Below are 17,341 nucleotides of genomic sequence, written 5' to 3'. Positions count from 1 at the left end.
GTTAGTGTTAGGAGTTCATGTTTTAAAGGTTGGGTTTGAACTTCGGGTATGAAGTTTATTTTTAAGGAGGGAAGACTGTAATACTACGGTTTTCTGTAGTGTTGGTTACTCTATCGAGTAAGGCTTACTCTGTCGAGTAAGTGAGTTTTAGTTACAAGCCCGTGTACTGTCTGATGGGTACTCGATCGAGTAGGTGTCACTCGATCGAGTAGGGGGCACTTGATCGAGTAGGTGACTTACTCGATCGAGTAAGTCACTTACTCGATCCAGTAAGTCACTTACTCGATCGAGTAAGTCACTTACTCGATCCAGTAAGTCGGGTTTTATACCGGTTTTTTTGGGTTTTGATAGCAATGCGTGAAATGTTATATAAACATCATACTTCAGTTCTTTTAACCTTTTACCTAAAATCCAAACTTTTTACAAAGAAAACAAAGCAACGTTGTTTATTTTCCTCTCATTGCTATCAAATACAAGGGCTAAAATCGTCGGATTTCAGAGTTCTTTATACCGTTGAGACCGTTTTCACAATTAATGTATTATACAACTGGTTTTATATACAACTTATTCAATGAAGTTGAGCTTTGTTATAAAGTTATCGAGCTCTACTAACAAAATTATCGAGCTATGATACAAAGTTATTGAGTTTAACAGAATAACTATTAAGCTCAATAAGTTTGTAAAATAGCTCAATAACTTGTAAAATAGCTCCACAACTTTGTGTAAGAGCTCAAAAAATTTGAGGCGGTTGTATAATGTTACTATACAACTTGTTGTAGGATAGTATTTGTGCAGTTTTTATATCATTTCATTGATTTTCGTTGAAACCCTAATTGGGTAATTTGGGGGGTTTTGGGAGTATTTTGATATTAGATGGTGATTGTATGAATGTATGATTGATAGGAGGTGAATTCGTAGAAGAACAGTTTTGATTAGCTGATTGTGACGATCTTGGAAATTGCTTTTCCAGGTAGGGTTTCCCTACTCAGTTATTGATTACATTATATTTGATGGTTGATTGGTGTTGATTGTTTAATGTGGTTGATATATATCTTGTTGGTATTTATAATTGAAAATTGTTGTCGTGTAGTTGGTTGGTTGTGTTAGTCCATGCTTCGCAAGGTGCGTCCTCGGCTGAATGGAGTCACTTATTGGAGTGGCTTCATGCCCTTGATTCACCCCTTGTGGTTCCCGTCACAAGGGGGTGTGCACATTAAGGAACTTGGGTTTTCGCTCGGAGTTGATGAGCGGGGATTTGGTAGGAACGGCTGCGGTCCCCCACTAACGGTGTGGAATATTTGTTGCAATGGATATATTCTGGCAGGACTACAGACTTTAGTGTGTAGTCAGGTGTGTGGAGATGTGACGGAGTTGGGTGATTTGTATATTGTTATCTTGTTTATCTTATATTGTCTAATTAGTAACTGACCCCGGTAATTGTTTTAAAACCTGTGGTGATCCATTCGGGGATAGTGAGCAGTTATTGAGCGGGTATAATATGGATGCGCGAGGGATAGCTGGGCTTGAGTCATCACGAGTTGTTTATAAGTCTTCCGCTGTGTTGTCAAACAGTTTATTTACTTTAGTTTGTTTTGGATTTGGAACAGTTGTATTTCTTTTGACAGTTTCGGATTTTGTTATTTATCGCTTTAAAATTATCTATTAAAGTATGTTTTTTTATGGTCAATTTGATGTACATTGCCTCAGGTAACCGAGATGGTAGCACTTTCATGCATTAGGTGGTCTTGGTAAGGCACCTTGGTGTATGGCGGTGTTACAATCTTTATATTGTTTTTATGTCAGATAGTTAAAGTTTGTTAAACCCTAGTTGGGTGATTGGGGGTTTTTTGGGATTGATTATGTTATAGATTGTAATTATGCGATTATTGATTATATGAGGTGATTTCGTAGAAGAAGGTTTTTCATCCGCTGCATTTGGTTTATTGTTGGTGATTCTGTCTCAGGTAGGGTTTCCCTACTCAGTTGACTGTGTAAATAATTTAAGATGGCATGTTGGTGGATTGACATCATTGTTGTTATCGTTAATGTAATACTCCACTGAACCGAATACGTTATTTGGGTGGGGTAACCCCTTGAAGAGATCCATTGATTGACTTAAAATCTGACAAGTGCTTAAAGGGATTGGAAGTACTACTCATATCAACAAACTGCACCTTCTTTTCTGGTTATCCGTGCGAAAGAACTCCACAGTTAAGCGTGCTTGGTTGAGAGTAGTCTTAGGATGGGTGACCTCCTGGGAAGGTTTCTGGGATGCGCATGAGTGAAGATAAAAAAGCGTTGGAAAGACCCGTGTTAAACTGTGGGCCATGTACACAGCCTGGCGAGCTACCGTGAATGACCGCTCTCGACCCTAGGTTTGGGCCGGGGTGTTACAAGTGGTATCAGAGCAACCCTGCGACAGTCTGATGAGAGTGTGGTCTGGAGTACCCAGGTCACCAACCTAGCGGGGGAGGCTTCTGGGATTGGCTAGTTGGCTGCGGTCAGATGCTGCCAGGCGAAACGAGGACGTTGCGTTCTTCAGGGGGGGGGGGGGGGGTGTAATACCGGCGAGCTACCGTGAGTGACCGCTCTCGACCCTAGGTTTGGGCCAGGGTGTTACAGTTAATTGGAATTAGCATGTTTTATCGATATTTTGGATTGGTTGTTGTTTGTCTATGGTTCGCGAGGTGCGCCCTTGGCTAAGTGGAGCCACTTGTGGGAGTGGATTCACGCTCTTGATTCGCCCCTTGTGGTTCCTGTCACAAAGGGGATGCGCACATTAATGGACATGTATTATTCGCCCTATGGTTTTGAGCGAGGCTTAAGTGGTACGGCTGCTGTCCCCTTTGGCGGTGTGGAATATCTGTTGTGACGGATATTTTAGTAGGGCTACACACTTTAGTGTGTAGTCAGATGATTGGTGATGAGACGGATTTGGAGGAATGGGATTGTGTAATTGACTGTTGTTATTAGCTTATTTTGTTTATGCAATAACTGACCCCGTTTAAATGTTGTGAAAACTGTGGTGATCCTTTCGGGGATGGTGAGCAGTTGATTAGCAGATTTTTATTAGATACGCGCGGGATCTACCTGGGGATGGAGTCACGACATGTCTGAGTTTTAGTCTTCCTCTGTATTTTATTAAGTCAGTTTTACTTAGTTGGTTTGCAGTTTTGAGAACATGCATATTTTACTTATCAGTTTTGGTTATGATGTATCCACATTAAACTTTTATACTTAAAGTACGTTTCTTAATGGTCTCTTTTGATTACTATACCTTGGGTAACCGAGATGGTAGCATCTCCATGTGCTAGGGTGGTCTTGGTAAGGCGTCTTGGTGTATGGGGGTGTTACAAAGTGGTATCAGAGTGACGACTTTGGAACCTGTAACTAATGAACCCAATGAATGTAAAGAGTTAAATTTAAAAAAAACTCGGGTATGAGTTGTTAGGTGCTAATGCAAAGGCTTGGGAGACGTCCTAAACTCGCAAACTTGCCCTTGCAACTTTGAACCGGTCACTATGAGGTGTCATGGGATAGCTACTTGTTTACTTTGTTTCATATGCATATGTTGGAGGAAGTGTGTAGTTGAAATGGATGAATTGGTTGTAAAAGATGTAAGTAATTACATGAGAATATGAATTTCGTGATTAAGAATATGTTTATGTGACGAAGTGGATTTATAATGTTGTATTAATAACGTGTGATTAGGGGATGCGATATCGTATATACATGTTATTGTTTTACGTAAGGTTATGAAAACATGCGGGTAGTAAGTCGGGAGAATGACTCGACCGAGTAGGGGAAACTCGATCGAGTAGGGTGGACTCGATCGAGTAGGTGTATGTGAACCCCCGCTATAACGCGGAAAATATAACTTATAAATTCGAGCGGAAATTAGGAAATTTTTGAAACTTTTAATGTTTAAAGCGCGGGTTCATTAAAATCTAAAACCCAAATAAAGAATACGGAAATAAAGTTAACTTTATACAAACGTGATAGTCAAAGATGAGGGAAAATATATCCCTCGAATGACAATACAACACAAGGTGAGTCTAAGCAATCCTAATAAAACGACTACTAGTCCAAGGTGCTAGCTAGCTCACACGTCTAAACCCTACAAATGCCTCTTCACAAACCTGACATTCATGTAAACATGAAAGCCACAGTCAGTGGGGAGTAACTCAAGGTTCTCCCAGCCACAAAATGTCAAGACGAAAATAACAAAGCACATAAACATATAATCAGGTTAAGATAAGATATGAACAAATGGAATTATAGCTAAACATATGATCTTACATATTTAAGAATACAAGTATAATAAAAAGAATGAGATAAGCTAGTAGGCAAGACATAAGCAATGCTAAATAATAGAGAAGGAAAGTAAATGGATTAATATGAAGACCACTTAACCATGAGTACGTAATTCAAGCAGATATGACCAATGTGACTATCCAGAATGCAAACATTTACTACACTTAGACCATAATTTCCCCGGGTAGGACTACGATAATGATACGGTCCTAGTCTAAATCTGTAGATTCTCGGGTGTACATCCCGATTCGACGTGCGCCAGCACAGCACGCACCCAAGACTCGACTACTAATGGAGACCGAGTACCCCAATCGCCAGAACAGCACGAAAGTGGCGGAAAGTCTAAGATAAGACTCACTTGCCAGCACAACACAAGTGGCCAAAACCACACTTGCCAGAACAACACAAGTGGGCCAAACCCGTACTTGCAAGAACAACACAAGTAGGGCGTAAATGTAAATCAAGCATATATGATAGTATTATGACATTTCTATAAGAATACGACTCTTACAAGTAATTATTTATAATAATCTCTTCATACTTGTAACAGAAAAAAAAAAAGTGAATATTCCATTTCATAATTAAACATGCCGGTTAAATAAAATATAACAAGCGGTAATGAATAATTTACATCATGTGAAAATTCACGGAAGGCACACAAAACCAATACATGTGACAATGTGAGCCTAAACACACCAAGAAATGGAGTCCATATAAAATAAGGGAGTGAGTCCAACTCCAATAAGAAATCGAATCTTAATATTATACGAATTCTAGCGCACAAGATATAAGCAAGATAAACACTTCATAGCACTAAGGAACGAAATACGCACACAAACACGTAAAAACCGATTCAAAGTTAGGTCATTAAATGATGATGGAAATATAGCATGGTATGACTTAAACTGTACTCGAAATGTTGTAAATAGAGCCGCTACTTTAGAGCAACAAAAGTGGCTTAAAAGATGCTCCTAGTTCCGCTATTTATCAAATGTCGTATGCAATAAGGTCCGATTTTCATGGAAATGAATTATTGGTCAAATGAGACCTATCCAAGACCTAAGACACCCATATCCCAATTCGTAAATTGAAAGGTGAGAGTAGTAAGCCTGAAAGCAGGATGCACCTACCCCGAACAGAGCTCAACACGGCCTGTCATGGCTTTCCAAAGCCGAGGCCAACACCAAGCTAAAAGACGGGTTTAGCGAATACAACTATCTAACCCATATGGTTACATTAACACGACATTAATAGGGTAAAGGCACACATTCTTATCGACCCATAAACAACCCATAAAAATAGTCCCTCATCAGCCCATAGCAGCCTGCTCAGTCGCGTTCGAAACTGTCCCAAACAGCCTACTCGCAACCCTACTTTGACTGTCCCAAAATAGCCGGAAGTACCCACAAAACTGACTCAAAACCACTCACAATTTCCGTCCTAAAAATGCATATAACCCATCCCCAAAATTCAACATGTATCCGTCTTAATTTCAGCTTTTAATCCGTCCATTCCGACTGCCCATAACACTACACAAACGGGACCAAAGAAGGTACCCAAAACTGTCCTTAAAATCGTCTGCTCAGCACATTAAAACAGTCCCAACAATGCAATATAAAACTGATAACAAATGAACTAGCTAATACGAAACACGAATGTATGAAATTCCGACAAGCATACACCATACCATTCCGAAATATGATATCAACTGAGTATATACTAAGTTACTAATTGAACAAACAGGGCAGTGAGGATCGAATACAATGACATGGATACGTCAACTCATCATCACTATCCAAACACTTATACTCTAGACATAAATCAATGTTTATAACGACTGAAACAAACCAAAGCATCTGATATATGATGACACAGATACAACAGTTTAACAATTATGCTGACAATATCATTCAATCACCATTTAGTGATTAAAAATACAGCTTTTACTGCAACTAAAATTGAGGTACAAACTAATATGGTCAAAGACACTCAAACCTACAACCACAGCATATTAGAAAGCCTTTAGAGGGTCAAATGAAGTTGCTTCATCATAAGTTTTAGTCTGTATTACACTGCAATTAATCATTGCTTTCCAATCCAATTATACCAATAGAACGTGATAACACAGATTAAATACGACACAAATACAACAGTTTATCATCACTCTCCGGTCTCCAATCAGTCATACTCCAAAACACGAATCAACTTTAACAATCACAAGAGTAAACTACAACATATAAACAAATAAAGTTGACAAAATGTCGAGTAAATAAATAAAATTGACAAAATGTCGAGTAACCTATCACCGTTACCATTTTGCACTCCTAAACGACTGAGGAATCGCCCGAGGATGACCTTAAACCCAAAAATGGAAGAAATTAGACCAAAATCTGAATCCCTTGTAAAACGGTCGTTCTGAAATAGGACGAAAGTTTGACTCTTTCTTACATACAGAGAAGGAGGATGAGAAGAGGAAGCTATTGGTGCAAAAATTATCGAATTTGGTTGAGAATCGGAAGAGAAATCGGAGTTTAAAAGGGGGGTTTTAATGGTGTTGCTGCTACTGCTTGATATTGTTTTGTTGTTGTTGATTCCACGAAGGAGAAAGGGAAAAGCAAGGGTGGGGACTGGGTAGTGTAGTAGTAATAGTAATAGTAATAGTAATAGTAATAATAATAATAATAATAATAATAATAATAATAATAATAATAATAATAATAATAATAATAATAATAATAATAATAATAATAATAATAATAATAATAATAATAATAATAACAGTGGTAGTAGTTGTAATAGTAGTAGTAGTAGTAGTAATAGTAGTAGTAATAGTAGTAATAATAATAGTAATAATAATAATAATAATAATAATAATAATAATAATAATAATAATAATAATAATAATAATAATAATAATAATAATAATAATAATAATAATAATAATAATAATAATAATAATAATAATAATAATAACAATAATAATAATAATATATAATAATAATAATATGTAAGATATTTAAAAGTAGAGTGTAAGTGGTAGGTGAGCGTGTTGTCGATACAGGATAGGTCGAGAAAATATTAGTCTCAGAAGTGGAAATGTGACGGTCTACAGCTAGACGGAAAAATGTTTCGACTCTATATTATCTTGAGACGGAAACTAATATTATTACTGTCACTATTATTATTGTCCGACTAAAATACTTATTTTTATATAAATGAGCTTTTATACATTACTTTTATAAAAATCGTGTTTGAATTAAAATTAATTAAATTGAATACTTCAAAAATATCAAATAAAGTAATCAAAAGGTTTAATAATTTTAAATGTCAAAATGGAAAATTCGCGGGTGTTACAATCACCCCATCTTTTAAAAAGTTTCGTCCTCGAAAATTGAAAGTAGAAATAAAAGGTTATATAAAATAAAACTGGAATTTTGGAATCGGTAACCAAAACATTTAAAAAGTTACTTATCGTAAGAATTAAAATTCTTTCAAAAGTTTCAAACAAAATTTTCCGACAGAACTCGATCGAAAGGTAAATCATTGGTATAAATCAAAAAACAAAATGCTTTCAAAAATATTAATGAAGAGTTTTCAAAAGTATAAGTCTCATTCATGGAACGAAATTGCTCTTGTCGTGCACACAAGAACGCTAACTTTCCAAGTAAAGGACAAATTCAAAACAAAATCAATTCGCCCACAAGCGTAGAACAAGTTATCAAACGTCTCCAATAACGAGTTCTAACATCCGATCAGCGTTAAAATCAAAACAGAAAGGTAATTCACTCAAATTTTCTTTTGCAAAAGTCAAATGGAAGTTGAAAGATTCATTGTTGATCTTCAAAAAGGAGTCAATCTCTTAAAATATAGTATTAAACTTTGACAGAGAAGTCATAAATAGATCAAAGTTAACAGAAATTGGATAAAATTTAAAGAGATCACAGGTTTAGCAATTAAAATCACAATAAAGAAGTCTATACTCAAAGACCAAATAGGGAATTGAATCAAATTTTCAATTTCAAAATTTTTAAAATAGGTAAGGTTTGTAAGAGTAACATAAACTTTTGACAACGAATCAAAACTGGTAGCTTGAAAGTTTAGACTTTGTATAAAATGAAAAGTAATTTAGACAACGTAAATACGAAGTAAGCTAAGAGAGTCCAAACTTAACCAACAAAAAGAGCTATGATGAACATCGTAGGGGTAAGAATTGAAGTAAGGTCAACACGGAGATCAAAGATAGAGATTTTATAGGTCACTATCATCAAACTCAAGGGAGGAGCGAGATGAAGCGAGGAAAGGAGGTATGAACGATAACGCTTATGATCAAGGAGAAAGGGAAATTAGACAACAAGGAAACGCCAGATACTCAAACCTCAAATAACAACATCATCCAAATGGTGCTGAAAACTTCCTAACAAGAAAACTTATGACTACAACACTCCCAAGGATTTCCTCAAAACACTTATGTTACTTCATCCTAAGTCATTACATGAAACAAGGTACTCCATTGTAAGTGTTATCTTATCACTCCGAATCCTCAAACATCCACAATCAACTCCACAAGATCAAGGTCAAGGTTTCCAACAAAGCTATACTCGTATCCAACTAGTGTCAACCATGGGTTTCTCGAAGTTGTAAAATCCTCAATTAAGGATCCTCATTCCAAGCTCTAAATTCCCAGAAAAGATTTCTCAAATATTCCACAAGGTTAACAAAGACTTCTTAATACTAAGTCTCTCTCCCAACTGAAGAAATCTCAAGAGCCAACTAAAATCAAATCACGTCACCAATCCATTATGGTCATCAACCTCCCAAGGAGTATTCCTTCAAATCTGACATCCTAGAACTTTACTTACCATCGAGTCGTCAAGAAATAAGATCTTAGTAGTAACAACACTTTACCACCTCATATATTCTCATTCTAACACCATAAATTGAAACTATGTCCTTTAACTTAACAATTGGTGTCAACCATACCATTATCTCTTCTAGCTACTAAAACAGGCGCTAAAACTTTCCAACAATGTAGTTTAGTCTCACTCTCATAACATACCTCAAATCCACCATTTAATTTCATCCATTTTAAGTCAAGTACTAAGCACTAATATCCCAAGACACGACTCACTACACTTCCCAAGCCTTTCAAATCCCAAACATAAACAACAAAGCCAAGTTCTATAACCTTAGTAACAAATGCAACTCACACTTGACAACACTAAGAATTCCACTAATCAAATATACTCACTTTATCAAGGATCTAGGTATAAGAATCACGAAGTATGTCTCATCACACTACCTAAGTCTTCCCAACATCACGACCTCTCAAAACTAAGGTTAAGGGTCAACCACAAACAAACTCCTCAAAAGTCAAATTTTCCAACCAAGGTCAACATTCCTCAAAATAAAGAGCACTGTCAAAAGGCAAAAAAGGAGGATAAGCCAGGAACAAAGGACGGGTTAGGGGTACAAGTGTAGCTTTCAAAGTAAAATAGAAGAGAGTTTAGAAGAAAGATAAGCACCAAGAGATAAAGAATACGGCAAGATACACAAAGAATGAGAAACATCTTCGAGGAAGTAGAAGCATTCTTCAAAGTTGAACAAATCTTCAATGCTCGACAATAGGCACCAAATCTTGATCTTCACGTAGGTGAGCCCACGGTCATTGATCCAAGGGCACAACCATTATTAAATGACAATCAACAAACATGTTAGAACCTAACAAATAGCAAACACACTACAGACTACCACCTTAGGTCCTTAAGTCTAACCATCTCTTATTCATTATTCAAGGTCAAGTTCAAGTTTAAATTTGGGGTACACGTGTGTGCGTCGGGAGCAACATAGTCTCTGATACCAACTGTGAACCCCCGCTATAACGCGAAAAATATAACTTATAAATTCGAGCGGAAATTAGGAAATTTTTGAAACTTTTAATGTTTAAAGCGCGGGTTCATTAAAATCTAAAACCCAAATAAAGAATGCGGAAATAAAGTTAACTTTATACAAACGTGATAGTCAAAGATGAGGGAAAATATATCCCTCGAATGACAATACAACACAAGGCGAGTCTAAGCAATCCTAATAAAACTACTACTAGTCCAAGGTGCTCGCTAGCTCACACGTCTAAACCCCACAAATGCCTCTTCACAAACCTGTCATTCATGTAGACATGAAAGCCACAATAAGTGGGGAGTAACTCAAGGTTCTCCCAGCCACAAATTGTCAAGACGAAAATAACAAAGCACATAAACATATAATCAGGTTAAGATAAGATATGAATAAATGGAATTATAGCTAAACATATGATCTTACATATTTAAGAATACAAGTATAAGAAAAAGAATGAGATAGGCTAGTAGGCAAGACATAAGCAATGCTAAATAATAGAGAAGGAAAGTAAATGGATTAATATGAAGACCACTTAACCATGAGTACGTAATTCAAGGAGATATGACCAATGTGACCATCCAGAATGCAAATATTTACTACTCTTAGACCATAATTTCCCCGAGTAGGACTACGATAATGATACGGTCCTAGTCTAAATCTGCAGATTCTCGGGTGTACATCTCGATTCGACGTGCGCCAGCACAGCACGCACCAAAGACTCGACTACTAATAGAGACCGAATACCCCAATCGCCAGAACAGCACGAAACTGGCGGAAAGTCTATGATAAGACTCACTTGCCAGCACAGCACAAGTGGCAAAAACCACACTTACCAGAACAGCACAAGTGGGCCAAACCCGTACTTGCCAGAACAGCACAAGTAGGGCGTAAATGTAAATCAAGCATATATGATAGTATTATGGCATTTCTACAAGAATACGACTCTTACAAGCAATTATTTATAATAATCTCTTCATACTTGTAACAGAAAAAAAATGAATATTCCATTTCATAATTAAACATGCCGGTTAAATAAAATATAACAAGCGGTAATGAATAATTTACATTATGTGAAAATTCACGGAAGGCACACAAAACCAACACGTGTGACAAGGTGAGCCCAAACACACCAAGAAATTGAGTCCATATAAAATAAGGGAGTCAGTCCAAGTACAATAAGAAATCGAATCTTAATATTATACGAATTCGAGCCCACAAGATACAAGTAAGATAAACACTTCATAGCACAAAGGAACGAACTACGCACACAAACATGTAAAAACCGATTCAAAGTTAGGTCATTAAATGATGATGGCAATATAGCATGGTATGACTTAAACTGTACTCGGAATGTTGTAAATAGAGCCGCTACTTTAGAGCAACAAAAGTGGCTTAAAAGATGCGCCTAGTTTCGCTATTTATCAACTGTCGTATGCAATAAGGTCCGATTTTCATGGAAATGAATTATTGGTCAAATGAGACCTATCCAAGACCTAAGACACCTATATCCCAATTCCTAAATTGAAAGGTGAGAGTAGTAAGCCTCAAAGCAGGATGCACATGCCCCAAACAGAGCTCAACACGGCCTGTCATGGCTTTCCAAAGCCGAGGCCAACACAAAGCTAAAAGACGGGTTTAGCGAATACAACTATCTAACCCATATGGTTACATTAACACGACATTAATAAGGTAAAGGCACACATTCTTATCGACCCATAAACAATCCATAAAAATAGTCCCTCATCAGCCCATAGCAGCCTGCTCAGTCGCGTTCGAAACTATCCCAAACAGCCTACTCGCAACCCTACTTTGACTGTCCCAAAACAGCCGGAAGTACCCACATAACTGACTCAAAACCAGTCACAATTTCCGTCCTAAAAATGCATTCAACCCATCCCCTAAATTCAACATGTATCAGTCTTAATTTCAGCTTTTAATCCGTCCATTCCGACTTCCCATAACACTACACAAACCAGACCAAAGAAGGTACCCAAAACTGTCCTTAAAACTGTCTGCTCAGCACATTAAAACAGTCCCAACAATGCAATATAAAACCGATAACAAATGAACTAGCTAATACGAAACACGAATGTAAGAAATTCCGACAAGCATACACCATACCATTCCGAAATATGATGTCAACTGCGTATATACTAAGTTACTAATTGAACAAACAGGGCAGTGAGGATCGAATACAATGACACGGATACATCAACTCATCATCACTATCCAAACACTTATACTCCAGACATAAATCAACCTTTATAACGACTGAAACAAACCAAAGCATCTGATATATGATGACACAGATACAACGGTTTAACAATTATGCTAACAATATCATTCAATCACCATTTAGTAATTAAAAATACAGCTTTTACTGCAACTAAAATTGAAGTACAAACTAATATGGTCAAAGACACTCAAACCTACAACCTCAGCATATTAGAAAGCCTCTAGAGGGTTAAATGAAGTTGCTCAATCATAAGTTTTAGTCCGTATTACACTGCAATTAATCATTGCTTTCCAATCCAATTATACCAATAGAACATGACAACACAGATTAAATACGACACAAATACAACAGTTTATCATCATTCTCCGGTCTCCAATCAGTCATACTCCAAAATACGAATCAACTTTAACAATAACAAGAGTAAACTACAACATATAAACAAATAAAATTGACAAAATGTCGAGTAAACAAATAAAATTGACAAAATACTGAGTAACCTATCACCGTTACCATTTTGCTCTCCTAAACGACAGAGGAATCGCCAGAGGATGACCTTAAACCCAAAAATGGAAGAAATTAGACCAAAATCCAAATCCCTTGTAAGACGGTCGTTCTGAAATAGGACAAAAGCTTGGCTCTTTCTTACATACAGAGAAGGAGGATGAGAAGAGGAAGCTATTGGTGCAAAAATTATCGAATTTGGTTGAGAATCGGAAGAGAATCGGAGTTTAAAAGGGGGGTTTTGATGGTGTTGCTGCTACTGCTTGATATTGTTTTTTTGTTGTTGATTCCACGAAGGAGAAAGGGAAAAGCAAGGGTGGGGACTGGGTAGTGTAGTAATAATAATAATAATAATAATAATAATAATAATAATAATAATAATAATAATAATAATAATAATAATAATAATAATAATAATAATAATAATAATAATAATAATAATAATAATAATAATAATAATAATAATAATAATAATAATAATAATAATAATAATATGTAATAATAATATGTAATAATAATATGTAAGATATTTAAAAGTAGAGTGTAAGAGGTAGGTGAGCGTGTTGTCGATATAGGATTGGTCGAGAAAAGATTAGTCTCAGAAGTGGAAATGTGACGGTCTACAGCTAGACGGAAAAATGTCTCGAGTCTATATTAACTTGAGACGGAAACTAATATTATTACTGTCACTATTATTATTGTCCGACTAAAATACTTATTTTTATATAAATGAGCTTTTATACATTACTTTTATAAAAATCGTGTTTGAATTAGAATTAATTAAATTGAATAGTTCAAAAATATCAAATAAAGTTATCAAAGGGTTTAATAAATTTTAAATGTCAAAATGGGAAATTCGCGGGTGTTACATGTAGCTCGATCGGGTGGGTACGTTTATGTGTTGCGCAGTAGCTACTGGAGTCGTGTTACTCGATCGATTAAGGGGAGTACTCTATCTAGTGTCTGGTACTCGACTGAGTACGTATGTGACTCGATCGAGTATGTTTTATGTTAGCTCTGGTCAGCTTCTGGAGTTGGGGTACTCGATCGAGTGTGTAAGTTACTCGATTGAGTTCGTCTTTGTGCGGGTCATATTTGCTTTGAGCCGTAGGCTATGTGCTTACGTTTATCTCCCTTTTATAGCTCAAAGATATGCCGCCAAGGAGATCGGGTTTGTATTTTAGGGATCAAGAGATGAGCGTTGAGGATATTTCCAAAATGATTGAACATCAAGACGCGCTCATTGAGACCCTCAAGAAGATAGGGAAAGATAAGGAAGTTGGGGTAAACTTAGCCAAGATGAGCACTGCCATATCCCGCTTAAACCCCACTAACTATATGGGTACAGGTGTGCAAATTCTGCTCGAGAACTTTCATCACGAGATGGAGAATATCCTTGGGGTGGTACATTGTCCGGGGGAGTTTAAGGTGGAACAAGTTGCGTTCTACCTAAGGGATTCAGCCGGAGAATGGTGGAATAAGGTGAAAGACAGTACCTTAGACATCTACATGAAGCAGAGTAATACTGCAATTCCGTGGTCCGAGTTCAAAAGAGTTATGAGGCAGGAGTTTGTTCCTGAGCATCTTCGTAGCAAGCTATGTGTTGAGTTCGATTCTTTTAAGATGACCGGGGACATGACACTGACAGAGTACTATCATAAGTTCAACAAGAAGGCAACATATGCTGAGGATATGGGGCTAAGTCAGGAGAACTTAGCACTTCGTTTTGAGAAGGGGCTAACTTACCAGATCATGGAGAAGCTACCGGCGGGGACTCTTACTAATGTGAAGGAGGCCTATGACAGAGCTGGACGGGCCGAGAGGTTGGTTGAAATGGCCAAAGAAAATTGGGAGAAGGGCTCGGAAATGAAGAAGGCGGGGAGTGATGGTGCCAATCTGGTTACAACGTGGTAACTACAATCAGACAAGGGCTTATTCTTCTGGGTCTGGTTTCAGTGGAGGACCTTCATATGGGCATGTTCACGGTAGTAGCAGTAGCTGGGGTATCGCGTGTCTCAACTGTGGCAGTTTTGGTAACAAGAGGCATGCGTGTACTAGTGCAGTGGGGAGGGGCATTCAGAGACAATCTCTAGGGAGCTTTTCTCAGGGACCGACGCATAGCTATGCTAGTAACCGGCCAACTGGGTCATGGAATAACCAAGGAGGGCAGAGCAACAATGGTGGTTTCAACCGCAATGGTGGTAATTCTTATCAGCGAACTACGTCTAACAATAATCAAGTGTCAGCTGTCAAGCCTACCACTTCAGCTAGTACAGTGCAAGGAGGTGGTCAAAAGAGCAGTGGCAAACTTTTCATGATGGATATGCAAGCTGTTGAGGATGATGCACAAGTGATAACCGGTACATTACTTGATAGAAACGTTTCTACCTTTGTTTTGTTTGTTTCAGGAGCGTCACACTCGTTTGTATCATCAAGTCATGCTAAGTCTATGGATTTGGGGGAGTTTGTATTTGTAAAAGATGAAGTTTTTATACCGTTTGGGGAGTCAGTGTCTTGTGGGAACTGTATAAAGGGGTGTCCATGGTTATTGGGCAAGTTGATCTTCCAGTTGATTTGTTAGAGTTTCCTATGGATGGTTTTGAGATGATAGTCGGGATGGACTGGTTGGGTAAGTATAAGGCTAGAATTGACTGTCACCAAAAGAAATTTTCTTTAAGAGGTCCTAATGGGGGTAGTGTGTCTTATCGTGGGTTTGTTGTCAAACCTAAAGTCAAAGTGATTGCAGTGGTGACATTGAAATCTTACTTGAGGATGGGGTGTCCTATGATACTTTGCCATGTGAAAGATACCCGCATGGTAGAGCCGACAGAAACTGAGATTCCAGTGGTGGGAGAGTTTCCAGATGTTTTTCCAGATGACATACCGGCCTTACCGCCAAAGAGAGAGATCGGCTTTAGTGTGGAGTTAAAACCAGGGACGAGACCGATTTCTAAGGCCTCGTACCGTAAGGTTCCTAAGGAGTTAGATGAGTTAAAGAAACAACTGAAGGATTTGGTGGACAAGAGGTACATTAGACCTAGTGTATCGCCGTGAGATGCAATAGTCTTGTTTGTGAACAAAAAAGATGAGAGTTTGAGGCTGTGTATCGACTACAGAGAATTGAACCATGTTATAGTGAAGAACAAGTATCCTTTACGAAGGATAGATGATCTTTTTTACCCATTTAGTGGATCTGGTGTCTTTTCAAAGATTGATCTAAGGTCGGGGTACCATTAGTTGAGGATTCGAGATGAAGACATACCAAAGACACCTTTTCGATCACGGTATGGTCACTATGAGTAGGTGGAGATGCCGTTTGGGTTGACTAATGCGCCAGCAATATTTATGGATATGATAAATCTGGTTTTTAGCCAGTACTTAGATCATTTTGTGGTGGTGTTTATAGATGACATCTTAGTCTATTCCAAAACAAAGGAGGAGCACGAGGAGCACTTACAATTGGTGTTGCAAAGTCTACGTGACAACCAATTGTATGCTAAGTTGTCTAAGTGTGAGTTTTGGTTAAAGAAAGTGACCTTTCTAGGCCCTGTGATCTCTAAAGACGGTGTAGCTATTGATCTCAGCAAGATTGAGGCAGTGTCTAACTAGGAGGCGCCAAAGAATGTGGCCGAGATCATGAGTTTCTTGGGTTTGGCAGGGTACTATCGACGGTTCGTGAAAGACTTTTCAAATATAGCCAGACTTATGAGATCTTTGATGAGGAAAGAGAACAGGTTTTGTTGGGACGACAATTGTGAGACGACGTTTCAAACATTAAAGGAGCGTTTGACCACACCTCCAGTCTTAGCTTTACCTGAAGGGAGTGAGAATTTCGAGGTGTATATAGATGCTTCGAAGAACGGGTTGGGTTGTGTGTTGATGCAGAACGGGAAAGTCATTGCGTATTCTTCTAGGCAGTTGAAGTGTTATGAGGAGAACTACCCGACGCATGATCTAGAGTTGGGTGCAGTTGTTTTTGCTCTCAATATATGGAGACATTATCTATATGGGGCGACCTTTAAGGTATTTTCTGATCACAAGAGTTTAAAGTACATCTTTACTCAAAAGGAGTTGAACATGAGACAGAGGAGGTGGATGGAGCTCATAGGAGACTATGACATGGATATTATATACCATGAAGGGAAAGCTAATGTGGTGGCTGATGCGTTGAGAAGAAAGAATGTGCATTCTCTATGCATAGCTATGTCACTGATGAGGTTAAAAGATGAAGTGTAACACCCCCATTTATTCAGGACCTTTTAGCTAGACATCCCATGTAAATGAGAGCGTTACCATCTCGGTTTCCTAAGGTAGTGAATAAGAAAGTACAACAAACCAAAGTACTTTAAATAAAATTTAGCGATTACATGTTTATTACAAACTATCCAAACTAAAACT

At 37.6% G+C, this 17,341-nt stretch overlaps 1 protein-coding gene across 1 annotated transcript; it reads left to right on the top strand.

The window, feature by feature from the left end:
- The first annotated feature begins 14,095 nt into the window (after window positions 1-14,095).
- Window positions 14,096-15,997, top strand: LOC141641205 (uncharacterized). Its single transcript, XM_074449876.1, has 4 exons — window positions 14,096-14,853; window positions 14,900-15,303; window positions 15,352-15,468; window positions 15,690-15,997. Exons 1-4 carry the CDS (start codon window positions 14,096-14,098, stop codon window positions 15,995-15,997), a joined length of 1,587 nt encoding a protein of 528 aa, XP_074305977.1.
- The last annotated feature ends 1,344 nt before the right edge of the window (window positions 15,998-17,341 follow it).

Source organism: Silene latifolia, chromosome 2 (genome assembly GCF_048544455.1).
Source record: "Silene latifolia isolate original U9 population chromosome 2, ASM4854445v1, whole genome shotgun sequence".
In the NCBI taxonomy this organism is placed as follows: domain Eukaryota; kingdom Viridiplantae; phylum Streptophyta; class Magnoliopsida; order Caryophyllales; family Caryophyllaceae; genus Silene; species Silene latifolia.
The sequence above is the reverse complement of the archived record's forward strand: the minus strand, read 5'-3'. Positions and strand labels throughout refer to the sequence as shown.